The sequence below is a fragment of the Rana temporaria genome, chromosome 7 (genome assembly GCF_905171775.1).
Source record: "Rana temporaria chromosome 7, aRanTem1.1, whole genome shotgun sequence".
Classification (NCBI taxonomy): Eukaryota; Metazoa; Chordata; class Amphibia; order Anura; family Ranidae; genus Rana; species Rana temporaria.
Window position 1 is genome coordinate 125939838 of NC_053495.1, and position 15360 is coordinate 125955197.

The 15360-nt window shown below is 44.5% G+C and overlaps 1 protein-coding gene and 1 non-coding gene across 2 annotated transcripts in view; one reads left to right on the forward strand and one right to left on the reverse strand.

Annotated features, from left to right (window-relative positions):
• Nucleotides 1–15360, forward strand: part of DPH5 (diphthamide biosynthesis 5) — a 70483-nt gene that overhangs the window by 27757 nt on the left and 27366 nt on the right. The window contains exon 3 of the mRNA XM_040359929.1: nt 7760–7868. Coding sequence (XP_040215863.1) covers nt 7760–7868 — 109 coding nt within the window. The remainder of the gene's footprint in view (nt 1–7759; nt 7869–15360) is intronic.
• On the reverse strand, nt 1511–1582 carry TRNAG-UCC. The gene has a single exon. It is a non-coding gene; the product is annotated as a tRNA-Gly (tRNA).

Sequence of the window (15360 nt, forward strand, 5' to 3'; positions counted from 1 at the left end):
GCATTTTCTGCAGGAAATGCATTTTCTAGTTTTAATTTTATTATTTTGTATGTTTTTTGGCTCATCGTAACTTCTGCATCCTTTTAGCTATTAAGACCATTCAACCTTTAAAATGTTCAGCTCTTTCAGCTAATGATGGGACTTATTCAACCTTTTTTCTACTATTTATATATTTTTTTAAATATTAAGCTTTTTAACACTTTTTTTTTTAACATTAAAGTCAATGCGAGCATGCTTCAAGTCCTTAAAATCTTTTTCCGCTACCAAAAGTTTCAGCTCCTTCATACTTTCACCTACAGACGCCAAACAAACTTTAAAATGTTCACAAAATATTCAGCTATCCGGCTAAATATTTTTAGTTTGATATCTTTTACAGTTTTTGTGAAAAATCTGTTTGTTTAGTGATCATTTCAGGAAACTTTATCGATTTAAACAGAGTGTCTATGGGGCTGGTTAGAGTGGATGATGTCATCGCTATAGCACAGAGCTTTAGAAAAAAATGTTTTGTTCCTTCTCTATATAAATTGCTCTCACGCCCACAAAATCTACTTGTCATACACAATTTATACATCAAAACGTAGGTATTTTTGTCTAGTTTCAGGCAATGTGCTAAGTTTCGTGATACACCTTTTTACTTTTGGGTTGGCTTCCAAATTACAAGAGTTCTAGACTTTCTTCCATTGACTGTCCTGTATAAATTTCTTCAGATTTAGACATTAATGGCTGTAGTTTTTTTGAGGGGACGGCAAATTTAAACGGTTATACAAGCTGTACACTCACTACTTTACATTGCAGCAAAGTGTAATTTCTTCAGTGTTGTCACATGAAAAGATAGAAAAAAGATTTACACAAATGCAAGGGTTATACTTACTTTTGTGACATACTGTATGTGATCTCCCGCACACAGAGGGGTGTACTTACTTTTGTGAGATGCTGTATATATTTATTGTGGTCTATAAGTGGTTATCGCACATGGAGTGTGCTGAGGTCTGCAGCAATGAAGGATTTATGTATTTGAAACTTTCATGTGAATCTAGACAGTTGAGGGGGTGTAATATTCCCGCTGGGTGGAGTATGCGATTTTTCCCTTACTTTCAATATGGCCCCAATCGAGGCGTGATTTTGCAGCGATTGTCACCTGACAAATCGCAGAACTGCTTTTGGGAAACAGGCGTCCCGTCATTTTGTTTGTGTGATTTGTCAGGTGACAATATTGTCCCATGATTGGGGTGCCATTGAAAGTAACGGGATCACAAGCATGTCACACGTTTTGCGTCAATTTGGGAAATTGCAGTAATTCCGCCCGTGATCTGGAGCGCCTAGGTGTGATTGCAGCCAAAGCTAAGCGTCTTCTATCAGTTGCTGGGTTCTCCTTCTATAGATTCTGGGGGAACGTTTTCTACCTTAAACATTCCACACATTCTCTTCATTCTTTATTCCACCGCTAATATATACTCCGCATTGACCTTGTATAGCGCTTTTCTCTCTGAGGACTCCAAGTATTGGAGATGGCGTTGGCCGGGAATCGAACCCGGGTCAGCTGCTTGGAAGGCAGCTATGCTTACCACTGCACCACCAACGCAAAAGTAGCATGTAAAGTGGGGGGAAACCGGAGTACCCGGAGGAAACCCACGCAAGCACAGGGAGAACATGCAAACTCCATGCAGATAGTGTCCTGGTCAGAATCTGAAACAAGGACCAAAGTGCTTCAAGGCTAACCCCTAAGCCTCTGTGCTGCCCATATGCGGCCTCTGTTCTCTAAGGCCCGCCCCTGCTGAGTGGGGTAAATCACTTATGTTCACTTAAAGTGCCTTCAGAAGAAATCCAAACTTATCCTAAACTACAATATATAACACTCCTATAATAAAACACCCCCAGTGTTCCCCAAATTAGCAACACAATAGAGCTAAATATTCCATTCACCCTTAGGCCTCATTCACACAGGGGTATTAATCTGTACCCCATGGAAGGGCCATATTTACCGGAACGGGGATGCACAGGTGTTTCCAGCATCCTGTGTAGGCAGTCCCATTGCTGTCAACTGAGGTGCAGTGACTGTACCCAATGTGACATCTGTGTGGGTGCTGGTGCACGGCCCCGAACGCACCCAGGGTGTGTCCGCCCAACTGCACCAACATGGATGTCCTTTTTGCCTCAAAAACATACCGGCCTTCAACCTTCACTTATACCCGGTCCAACACATGCCTCAAAAACATACAGGCCTTCAACCTTCACTTCTAGCCAGCCCAACACACGCCTCAAAAACATACCGGCCTTCAACCTCCCCTTTATAGCCAGTCCAACACATTCCTTAAAAACATACAGGCCTACAACCTCCCCTCATAGCCGGTCCAACACACGCCTTAAAAACATACCGGCCTCCAAACTTCACAACATCAATTACTTTATGTCGATCAACAATACATAGATCAAACATATCATCACCTGTAAAAACATGCTTGAGATGTTGGTGGTAAACAGCCTGCTAGGCCGGGGGGGAACCAAACCAAAGCTGTCTCATATACAAAAGTTGCCAAGAGTGTAAATGTAGACATTATGCTTTAAGGTTAATCAAAAATATCACATTCTTAAGGTAAAGGTAGAACAAGGGGGAGGGGGAGTATGGAAGAGGCAGAGAGGGAGGAAAGTAGGGGGGATGGAAGAATGCGGGTAAGGAAGGGGTGTGGGGGTTCCTCCAAACCCTCACCCCCTTCTTCCTCCAAACCCTCACCCCCTTCTTCCTCCAACCTTCCCTTCTCCCCCCTTTCCTCCCTCTCTCCCTCTTCCATACTCCCCCTTTGTTCTACCTTTCCCTTTAGAGTGTTATATTTTTGATTAACCTTGAAGCTCAATGTCTACATTTACACTCTTGGCAACTTTTGGAGGGCTTGGTTCGGTTCCCCTCGGGACTAGCAGGCTGTTTACCACCAACATCTCAGACACTTTTTTTTTTTACAGGTGATTATGTTTGGGCAATGTATTGTCAAACCTTCAAGCTTCTGCAGAAGCTGCAGAAAGGTAAATAGAGGGCTGATGGGAAGACCCTCTGGTTACTGGAGTGGCAGCCGCCACCAGTGTAGGGACCTGTGTTGATACAGCCATACCTGGCCCCTGGGAGGGTCCCTCAAACTTTTTGTTGAGTCTTCTTCTAGGAATAGCCAATTGTCTTGTTTGTCCAACTAAATTGATAGTTGGTGATTCAGAAGCTGCTTATGAGAATCTTTTAAGAGATTGATGATGTAGTGGATTCCTGTCATGATGGCTTGAAATGAAGATCCTCTCCCTCATATTCACTAGCAAATCGACCTCTTCTCATCACCTAGTTTAAATTTTCTTCCAACATTTTGGCCATCTTCAATCCCAAGAATGCTGCACCCCTCCCATTTAAGTGCAATCCGTCACTACTATAAAGATAGTAACGGCCTGAAAAGTCAGTCCAGTTCGCCATGAAGCCAAACCCCTCCTCCCTGCACCAGTTTCTCAGCCACTTGTTAAGTACCATAAGCTCTTGCTGTCTCTGTGGTGTGGCTCGAGGTACAGACAGTATTTTAGAAAATATTGCCTTGGGGGACCTTTTCTTCAATATGGCCCCCAAGTCCCTGAAATCATTTTGTAGGGCGCTCCATCTTTCTCTAACTTTATCATTGGTACCAATATATACCATGACAGCTGGGTCCTCTCCAGCGCCATCCAATAATCTGTCAATGCAATCTGCAATGTTCCGAACCCGAGCACCCGGTAAACAACATACTGTTTGGCGATATTGGTCTTTGTGACACATTGCCCTCTGTATTCTTCCAATAACTGAATCCCCTACCACTAGTATGTGCCTATCCTTTCTGGTAACCTTGCCCCCATCTTTGTCACATGCTGGTGGAGTCTCTGTGTGAAAGTCACATGCTGGTGAATTCTTTACGCGATTGTCACATTCTGGAGGAGTCTCATTGTGAACATCACATTTTGGAGGAGACTCATTGTGATCGCGAAATTCTGGAGTAGTCCCATTGTGAATGTCACATTCTTCAGGGGTCTCATTATGAACATCACAATCTGGAGTAGTCTCATTGTGAACGTCGCATTCTGGAGGTGACTCATTGTGAATGTCACATTCTGGAGAAGACTTGTGAATGTCACATTCGGGAGGAGTCTCATTCGGAACGTCACATTCTGCCAGAGTCTCAGTGGTAACGCCACAATCTGCTGGAGTCTTAGTGGGAAAGTTACATTCTGCCCGAGTCTCAACAGAATCGTTGCACACTGAAAGAGTCGTGAATGACACGTGGTTGATTTAAAGAAATTCCCAACTTTTGGGCTATTTTCTTTGTCAACAGAGATGCACCCTGTTCATTTAAGTGCAGTCCATCCCTGCTGTAGAGCAAGTAACCAATTGAAAAGTCAGTCCAGGTCTCCATGAAGCCAAACCCCTCCTTCCTGCACCAGTTCTTCAGCCACCTGCTAAGCTCCCTAAACTCCTGCTGCCTCCTTGGTGTGGCTCGAGGTACAGGCAGTATTTCTAAAAAAGCGACCTTGGAGGTTCTTTTCTTCAGTATAGTTTCTTTAAATCATTTTGTAGAGCTCTCCATTTTCTTCTAATGTTGTCGTTGGTTCCAATATGTACCATGACAGCTGAATCCTCCCCAGCCGCATCCAACAATCCGTCCATCCGATCTGCGAACTCGTGCGACCGGGAAACAATATACTGTTCGTCGATCACCGTCATTCTGACAGGTTGCCCTCTCTGTCCCTCTGACAGAATCCCCTACCACCAGGATCTGCCTATCCTTTTCTGTAAGCTTGCCCTCGTCTTCATAATTTTCATGTGCGGGGAGTAATCTGCAGTGCTTCTGTTTTCTTATTATTAAACACCCAGCCTCTATGGGGGGGGGGACCTCTAATCAATATCTACTTCGATTCCTATACATGTGTAACTTTGGACTCCAATAAAGATGTTTTTATAACAAAAAATATTTTTTTGGTGTGTTTTGACACCATTAAAATGTTTGTTATCCTCAAATAATTGCAGATTCTGTTCATTTAAAGCCTGTTGTAGTGCTTGTGATGTGTATGAAATATCTGGCTGATACTACCAGTTTCTACTGCCCTCCCCCTCTCTGCACTGACTCCCATGTATCAGGGCTGCAGAGTTCTGACACCAGAGTCAGTATGTGTCTCCATCATATGCTGCTATCTGCAGCTCTCCCTGTGTCTCCTCCCCCCCTCACCCTCCATGTACAAGTCTCCATCATACGCTACTATCTGCAGCTCTCCCTGTGTCTCCTCCCCTTCCTCCTCCCCCTCACTGTACGTGTCTCCTCCCCCTACTCTCCCTCCCTGTACATATCTCCATCATACACTACTATCTGCAGCTCTCCCTGTGTATCCTCCCATCCTCCTCCTCCACCTCACTGTACGTGTCTCCTCCCCCTCCCTGTTCATGTCTCCGTCATACACTAATATCTGCAGCTCTCCCTGTGTCTCCTCCCCCCTCCCTGTACAAATCTCCATCATACGCTACTATCTGCAGCTCTCCCTGTGTCTCCTCCCCTTCACCCTCCCTGTACGTGTCTCCATCATACACTGCTATCTGCAGCTCTCCCTGTGTCTCCTCCCCCCCTCACCCTCCCTGCCTGTCATCTCTCACTATCCCTGATCTGTTCATCCCCTCTGTCACATAAGAAGCTGCATCCTAGTGCCTGTGCTCTATAGACAAAAAACAAAACAAAAACATTTCTACTTTTGTATTACAATATATCCATCTTGGCCTCTGTTTGTTTAATCTTCAACTGCCATAACGCTGCACATGTGATCCGTTATGACAGTTTGGTTGAAAGCACAATAAATGTGACAGTTGGCATTCCCAGCATGCCGGGAATAGAAATGTTTTTTTTGAAACTGTTAAATCTATGGGTTTCCTTCCGCTTTAAACCGGTAGAAACCGGTTAGTTTTTAAATAACACACAAGCACTGACAGAGGGGAGGATATAAAGATCACATAGAGGCTTAACAATCACTTTTAATATCTCCTTCTGTTCTAAAATTCTATGAAACTGAATCATTTTTGGGTGAAGGAGCCTTCGATCGATGAGTGTAGGTGACTTATCCAGAGTACATTTTGTATCCATCACTATCCATAGTACTTACCAATCTCGGTGTCTGTATACCGGTGATGTCCATTGGCTTTACAGCCGGATCCGAAACATCCAACAACGGCTTTGAAACAGTCGCGTACAAATGCTTGGGTCTTCTTCATTTTGGAGGGCTTTTTGGTTGGGGTATCTGCAGGCTGGTCACTGATACCTCTTTCCATAGCTGCCCTTCCTTTGCTGGCTTTCTCTTTGGTGATTTTCAGAGAAAAAAGCTTTTTACATTTAAAATTGTCTAATTTTTAAGAAATAAACACGCTTTAAATGTACAAGAGTAGAAATCGAATCGCAATGAAATCGAATCAAATCGCAAGATAAATCTTAGGAGATTAGAAACACGTCTTCACTAGTCAGTGAACACTCAGCTACTGCTGCCTTCCCTCTCTGGGGACAGTTTTTAATGGGGCAATAGGATAGGGGCACTTTTTATGATGGGGCAGTTTTTGATGATGGCAGTTTGGTGGTAATACGATGGGAGAAATTTTGATGGGGCAGTTTTGATGGTGGAAATTTTATGGGGCAATTTTATTGGGCAGCTCCTGCAAAAGGTAATTACCTTTTAATAAGATGCTAATTAGTGGGAATGCTGATTCTTGCTTCAACTTTTTCTTACGGATTTAAGCTTTGGCAATTCAGCTATTCAGTATTCCCACGCATTTTCTGCAGGAAATGCATTTTCTAGTTACATATAAAAATGTACAACATTCTAAAAGACAACAAGCCATACCCCACCCAAAACCAAGCTAGCTAGCTAGGCAAACTAGCTCATTATGAAATACTTGCCTTAGAACGTTGCTCTGGATCAGCATCGGCCCTCCTAGTACAGCACATACATCTTCCACTGTAGTTCCCTCCGGGTCCGCAGCCCCAGCGCTGTGATTGGCCAGAGACGTGATGGCGTCACTCTTGCGTGGGAGCCGCCGGTCACGGCACGACTCTTGAAGAAACGGCACCAGCAGCCCGTTTCTTCAGTGCACGAGCGCCGATTTAAAGGTAAGCCTTATTATAGGTAAAAGAGGTGTAACAGGGTTTACAACCACTTTAAAGTCCATTGACACCACAACGTATGTATTAACGAAAGCGTTGTGGTGCATTGTAGTTTTTTTTTGGAGCCCCTTGTAATACGTTGGTATGCTTTTTACAGTGCAGGACTATTGGCCCGTGTTATATCAGTGAGTGACCACTGGCCAAAGCATCGAAGGCCCGGTTCAGATCTCGCATAGTGGCATCTGAGCATTTATGAAGCACGATTTAAACTCGTTTCCAGGTGTCGCGCATAGGGCAGCCCATTCTGTTCAATGGGCTGCCCTATCCGCATTTGTCGCCCAAAAGAAGATCCTGCTCCTTTTTATGCAATAAGGTACCTGTGATTTTTAAAGGCAAGTTTTGCCGCATGACAATCTCTGCAAAGTTGTACCACGATTGGGTTTTCAAACCCCAGGACCGTTGCACCCACAAAGGTAAATGCAGCAGGGACCGGGTTAGGGAGAGTTTAGAGTTTTGATTCACCATTTCCACTCTTAAATGTGATTAGGTAATGATGATGTTATGCTGTTTTAAATCGTATAAAGTGTGAATTTTAATGGTGGGTTTGCTCTTCTGTCTTCTCTCTGCAGGGCTACAACGCACAGTGACCTGGTACTGCGAGCAGCCAAGGCCGGAATCCAGTACAGAGTCATACATAATGCCTCTATACTTAGTGCTGTGGGTTGCTGTGGTCTTCAGGTGAGCATGCTTGTTTCAGAAAATCTTTCTGTACAATTATAGCATTACTGCGTTCCGAAAATCAACGAAAAGGAAAACGTTGCAAAAACAATCCTGCTATTGAAAAACCGAAGCTTAAATATAATTAAAAAAAATACAATTACAAATAAAAAAAGTTAGAAAAAATAAATAAAATAAAATACGTATAATAATAAAAAAAGTCTATCTAGGGTAAAGAACACAAAAAATTTCAACGTCTATATATTTGGTAGTGAGAGGAATAAATGACACAAGTATCTGTTGTAGTTCAAGAAACCAGAGAAATAAATAGTCCCCAATGGAGACCCAGATCAAAAATAAGCTTCAAACTGACCTGTTGGAGCTCAAACAGGGCTATGGATGTCTTCCTTTCCCCATGTGACAGCGCTTGGCCAATCAGGAAGCTCCTAGTACTGTTACATGGGAGTTGGGGAGCAAGCCAAGCACCATTCTCAGCCATACCTAGAAGTACTGGGTAAATCATTTCACTCCTGGCAGATGGATGAACAGCACTGTTGAAGTGAGGGAAGGCAGGCATGTGCTGCTGGGGGTTGAACCCTTTATCTTAACTACTTGCTTACTTGGCACTTAAACTTTCAGCGCTGATGCACTTTGAATGACAATTGCGCTGTCATACAATACTGTACCCAAATGAAATTTTTATAATTTTTTTTCCCCCACAAATGGAGATTTCTTTTGGTGGTATTTGATCACCTCTGTGTTTGTTTTTTTTTTTTTTTTTTTATTATTATTATTAATTATTTCTTTATATTTTGTTATAACATTTTGCAAACAGGTAATTTTTCTCCTTCATCGATGTACGCTGAGGGGGCTGCACCAATAAGGCGGCACTAAGAGGTGGCACTGGTGGGCACTGATCAGCTTTGGTAGGTTACACTGATAGGCAGCACTGCTAGGTGGCACTGATTGGCGCCATTGGTGGGCATTGATAGGTGGCACTCGTGGGCATTGATAGGTGGCACTGTGGACACTGGCAGGGGGTACAGATTGGCACACATGAGGCAGATGTGCCTCCTTCCTCTTCGGGACCGATGTCCCTTGCACCTAAGCCAGTGATTGGCTTTTTTTTTCTCCTCACACTGTCAGCGGGAGGAGAAAAAAAAAACGATTACCGAGCTTTGTTTACATCACGTGACCAGTTGTCATTGGCCGGGATCGGCCCCCTTACTCGGATCTGTGATCACCCGATGACTTGGGTGATCGTAGCGCGTGCCTCGCGCGAAGGGGAGGACGTCCATTGGGGTGAATGACGGCCACAGCGCGGACCCCTAGTGATTAAAGGAGAAGTCCAGCCTGAGCAATTCGTTTTTCACTCTTGTGACCCGTTTTCATCAGAGAGCGGACTGAAGTCTGCTTCCTGCTGACGTCACTGGAATCGGTCCAGGCACAGCATCATCACAACAATAAAGTCTGGATCCGCCAGGTGCCTGGACTGATGGCCATCTCAGCGAGCTGTTGAGAGACTGAGATGTCCCGTCCGCCCCTCCACAGCTCAGCACTCCAGTGAGGGAGGAGGAGCAGAGAGGAGAGCTGCTGACTGACAGGCAGAAGCTCTCGGGGAGCTGAGAGAACCAAGCCATCAGAGTTGTTTGATCATTCGGGTTCTCAGTGCAGAGGCAGTGGGGGACAGATACAGCATTGTTCTGATGCTGCATCCACCTAGGCAAGTATAATGGGTAAATAAAAAAACCTTGCTTCTCTTTTAACGTCATAGGCAAAGCATGCTTGGAGGGGGGACGGAGTACACCTTTTGTTTTGACCCTAGAAGCAAATCATTAAGTCTCTTTAAATCCTGTCTCCGCAGAAAACACTCCCACTCCGTTGCAGTGGTTAAATGCTTGTTTATGCCCAGGGGAACAGGTAAAAGCATGTTTAATGACCTTATTCCTGGCTCCAGGAGCAGGTGGTACTCAGTCTTCTTCTATGTTCTCTGGTCTGTGGGTAGTCTCTTAGCATCCTGGCATACAGTGTGTGGCTGTTGATGCTGCATTGTGCTTGATGACATCACAGTGGGGATTACTGAAGTGTGAAGAAGGAGCTAAGAAACAGGTAAGTAAGTCCCTTTTCTGGCTAGCCTAGGCATAAAAGAGCCCTTTCAGTACAGGGGGAGCTGCCACTAGTGGTGCAACGGATCGTCATTGATCCGTGATTCAAACCGAAGATATTGATCTGAACCGCACACACATGATCCGTGGATTGATTTCTGGAAAAAAAAAAAGTTGTGCGCATGTTCAGTCCACACACAGCGTGGTCATGGCAAGCGGAGGAATGGAGGAGCTTGAACGCCCCGTGTAAAATATAATGATGAAGGAAAGAGGTTAGTGGATAAAACCGTGATGGTGTTTAGGCACTGTGGCACAAGAAAGCCATATGATGGTGGAAACACATCAAGCATGGCCACGCATTTGAAGCGACATCACCCCAGTGTTTCACTGACAGGAGTGAAAACAAAAGCTGCTCAACAACCGCTTATCACCACAGCATTTAAGCAGCCCCCTGTTGCACAATCAGACGGGGCTAAAGCCATCACAATCGCTATTGTTGTGTTTATAGGTGCAGACATGAGGCCATATTCGGTTGTAAAAAACGAGGGCTTTAACCACTTAACGACCGCCCCATGTAAATATACGTCCACAGAATGGCACGTACAGGCAGATGGGCGTACATGTACGTCCCTGCCTTTCCGCGGGTCGGGGGTCCGATCGGGACCCCCCCCCCCCCCCCTCCGGTACATGCGGTGGTCGGAAATCGTCTGGGAGCGATCCGGGATGATTGCTCCCTGGAGCTGAAGAACGGGGAGAGCCGTATGTAAACACGGCTTCCCCGTGCTTCACTGTGGCGGCTGCATCGATCGTTTCATCCCTTTTTATAGGGAGACGCAATCGATGACGTCAGACCTACAGCCACACCCCCCTACAGTTGTAAACACACACTAGGTGAAACATAACTCCTTCAGCGCCCCCGGTGGTTAACTCCCAAACTGCAACTGTCATTTTCACAATAAACAATGCAATTTAAATGCATTTTTTGCTGTGAAAATGACAATGGTCCCAAAAATGTGTCAAGAGTCTGCCACAATGTCGCAGTCACGAAAAAAATCGCTGATCGCCGCCATTAGTAGTAAAAAAAAAAAATAATAATAAAAATGCAATAAAACTATCCCCTATTTTGTAAACGCTATAAATTTTGCGCAAACCAACCAATAAACGATTATTGCGATTTTTTTTTTTTTACCAAAAATATGTAGAAGAATACGTATCGGCCTAAACTGAGGAAAAAAAAAATGTTTTTTTATATATTTTTGGGGGATATTTATTATAGAAAAAAGTAAAAAATATTGCATTTTTTTCAAAACTGTCGCTCTATTTTTGTTTATAGCGCAAAAAATAAAAACCGCAGAGGTGATCAAATGCCACCAAAAGAAAGCCCTATTTGTGGGGAAAAAAGGACGTCAATTTTGTTTGGGAGCCACGTCGCACGACCGCGCAATTGTCTGTTAAAGCGACGCAGTGCCGATTCGCAAAACCTGGGCATTTAGCTGCATTTTGGTCCGGGGCTTAAGTGGTTGAGCTACGTTACGATTTTTTTTTTTTTTTTGCTGGTCCGAAAAATTATCCGATCCGTGACTCCGATTCGAGAAACGATCCAAACCTTACGTTTTTTGACCTGTTGCACCCCTAGCTGCCACTGCAAGTGTGTTTTTCTATTTTATTTGGAGTTCAGCTTTAAATCTCTTCTCTCTCTATGCATAGATGAATATGCTACTCTTGGCAGTATAAAGCAGGGGTGCTCAATCTGTGGCCTGCAGAGCACTCTGATGTGGCCCACAATCTCAAACCAGCAAAGTGCATGCTCTTAGATGGGAGGCTGGCAAGCCCAGATTATGATCAACAGGTTGCCAACCCAGAGCATCAGAGTGCACCGAGCCAGCGGTGGTAGATGGTGGCTGTGGAGGAAGCAGGAGCCACATAAGCCAATGCTTTCTCTGTAGTGCCGGCTCCTGTCCCAGGCGAGTGATACCAAGTACAAGTCCCCTGGGACCTTTCTAGCAGCCTGGTGAGTGGTGCCAGAAGAAGCGGAAGGAGGAACATAAGGTCAGTGTTTTTAACATCACATACACTGCTTGGGTGGCAGCATATACAGTATAGGAACCAATCCTTTTTCCACTTGCAGCGGCTGAAATAGACATAGAGTGCTTCCATGTTCACACTAGTGTCATCCACGCTTTTGTTTTGTGATTAAAGCGGAGTTCCACCCAAAAGTGGAACTTCCGCTTAATCCACGCCTTTCCCCCTTACATGGCACATTTGGCATGTCATTTTTTTGGGGGGGGGAGTGGGGGCTTCAGGAGGAGTGGGACTTCCTGTCCCACTTCCTCCTTCCGCCCAGGGACCGCTTAGGCGATACGTCATATCTCCTACAGTGGCCCCTCCCTGTAGGCGATCGCCTGGGATATGTGACAGGTCTCAGGCGATCGTCTAACCAATCACAGTGCGCAGCGCCGCTCACGCATGCGCAGTGAGTGCCCGGCCGTGAAGCCGAAAGCTGCCATGGCCGGGTGCCCACACTAAGAATGAAGATGCCGGCCGGAGAGGGGGGGAGGGAGGAGCGGAGCTACGGCTGGCACGTCGCTGGACCGTGGAGCAGGCGAGTGTCTGTTTTATTAAAAGCCAGCAGCTACACTTTTTGTAGCTGCTGACTTTTTTAATAAACATAAAAAAACGTCTGGAACTCCCCTTTAAACAGTGGGTAAACACCTGACTGGGATTGGTCCCATGGAAACCGATGATCCTGATGGTTTAAAAATCTTAATTATGATATACATAATTGAAATTCAGTAGCGTTTGATTTCATTGCAGTCTGCAAACAATTACCAAATCACTTAAGTGGCCCGTGCTCTCATTAAGTACCCTGGTATAAAGCAATCATAGGGAAACCATTGAATCCAGGATGTCAAATATGCAAATGTGGCAGTCATAAATAATTCTATTTTGTAATTGCGATATGTAGCAGGTTTGTAGTTAATACAATTAGCAGTAAGACTCGGTGCGGTGCGGGGGGGACAATGGCAGTGCCAAAGTACCCATAAATTAGTCTTCTAATGTAAGCAGTCACGAGTCCTTGTGGTCTGCCTGTAGCCTGACATTGAAGGAAGAGCAGCGGGATAGCAGTGAGCATCTGGTAAACAGAACTCCACAGACAGCCCTGGAAGGCCGGGTGATATTTGCTCACATACTAATGTACTTTGCTATGGAAAGGTGTTTCCTGTTGATAGGAGGACAGTATAGATTTCTACTTCCAGGCTTTAGACATGACACAAAAATCAAGCCAACCAGATTGGAAAGTTTTTGTAGTGGGGAAACCAGTTCAAGGTCAAGGATTGCTAAAATTGAAGTTTTACAGTATATATGCCTGCAAAATTTACTTCACCTAGAGCTTTAAAATGTAAATGGAGTCCTAAACAATGCTGTCCTTATAACAACGGGAAATGATTGTACTAACTTTAGACTCCTTTTTCTGCAGGGTAAAAAAAAATAAAAAATTCTCAGAATCCTGTGTTTTTTAAATAAAGCTGGCAATACACACGTAGATTTTATTTTTTGTTCAGTCTGCCGGCTAAGAGGATCTGACAGATTCACGCTATACAGCATGGATGGACAAATATCTTGCTGGTTTTATTGCGTTCTGACAGCCAAAGTCGCCAGCTGTCAGAATACCCGAACAGCCACTACTTCAATCAGATGCAGCTGCTGTATTCTGGCAGCTGACGGCATACAGCTTCTTTGATTTCTCAATTAAAGGATGGTTGGCAGGAGGGTGGTGACAGGGCCACCCACAGCGCACATTTCTGATGAACCAACTGGTCAGCTTTAGCCTTTAGTTTAATCACTTCAATACAGGGCTTTAAAACCCACCTCCATACCGGGCCTATTCTGGCACTTCTCTCCTACATGTACAAAGCATCATTCTTTTGCTAGAAAATTACTCAGAACCCCCAAACATTATATAAGTTTTTTAGCAGACACCCTAGGGAATAAAATGGCGGTCATTGCAACTTTTTATCTTGCACGGTATTTGCACAATAATTTTTCAAACGCCTTTTTTTTGTAAAAAAAATGCTTTCATGAATTAAAAAATAACAAAACAGTAAAGTTAGCCCAATTTGATGATGTTGCGCCTAGTAATTAGATACCTAACATGTCATGCTTTAAAATTACGCACACTCATGGAATGGCGCCAAACTTCGTTTCTTAAAAATCTCTATAGGCAACGCTTTAAAATGTTTACAGGGTACCAGTTTAGAGTTACAGAGGAGGTCTAGTGCTAGAATTGTTGCACACGCTCTAACGCACGCGGCGACACCTCACATGTGTGGTTTGAACGAGGTTTACATACGTGGGCGGGACTTATATGTGCGTTCGCTTCTGAGCGCGAGCTACTGGGGACAGGGGCGTTTTAATTATTTTTTTTATTTTACATATTTATTTTTTACACTTTTTTTACTCTTTTTTTTTTTTTTTGATCGCTTTTATTCCTATTACAAGGAATGTAAACATCCCTTGTAATAGGAATAGTGTGTGACAGGTCCTCTTTAAGGAGAGATGCGGGGTCAATAAGACCCCACATCTCTCATCCAGGCTGGAAAGAATAAAAAAAAATTCACAGATCTCATTCTTACTAGCCGCAATTGCGGTTTGTTTACTTACGGGTACCCGGGTGTGACGTCATCACATCGCGCCTGGGCCTCCGACGGTCATAGAGATGACTGGCCTCCCGGGTGCCGGTCCAGAAATGTGGGTGGATCCTGACCATATGGTCGAAATCCTTCCCTAGCCGCGACCGGGTCTCTGTAACATCAGCAGGCTTCAGCCCGGTGTCTGCTGAAAACAAGTCATAGGAGTGCAGAACAAACTGTACTCCTGTGATCCACATTATAAATATAACCAAATGAGCTTTGGCTGTACTTCTCCTTTTTTTAAAGCGGAGGTTCACACAAAAAGTGAACCTCCGCTTTTTGGATCCCTCTGGCACCTTTCAGGGGGAGGGGGGTGCAGATACCTGTCTGAGACAGGTATTTGCACCACTTCCGGGTTCTGACTCCCGCGGGGAATCCAGCCTTGTTCTCTCCCCAAGCTTCTATACGGAGTGGCTTATTCGCCATGTCAGATCCCCAAGTCAATTTTTAACAGCTGGATTCTATCAGTGGTGTTTTTTTTGTGATGGGGTCGAACTCCTCGAGTGGCCTCGGGGATTCTTGAACTGCCTACCCATTCGGCTGGATTGGCCTTTCGTGACTTTTATTTTTAATATTTGGCGGTCCTATTGGTGTACATATGTGCATGATTGGCTCATTCCTTTCCCAGGAAATGGAGGCATCTATTGTGTTCTCCTATGAAACATTGCACAATATGGTGTATAGACGAGAGGTGCCAACTGATGTGAGCACTTCAGT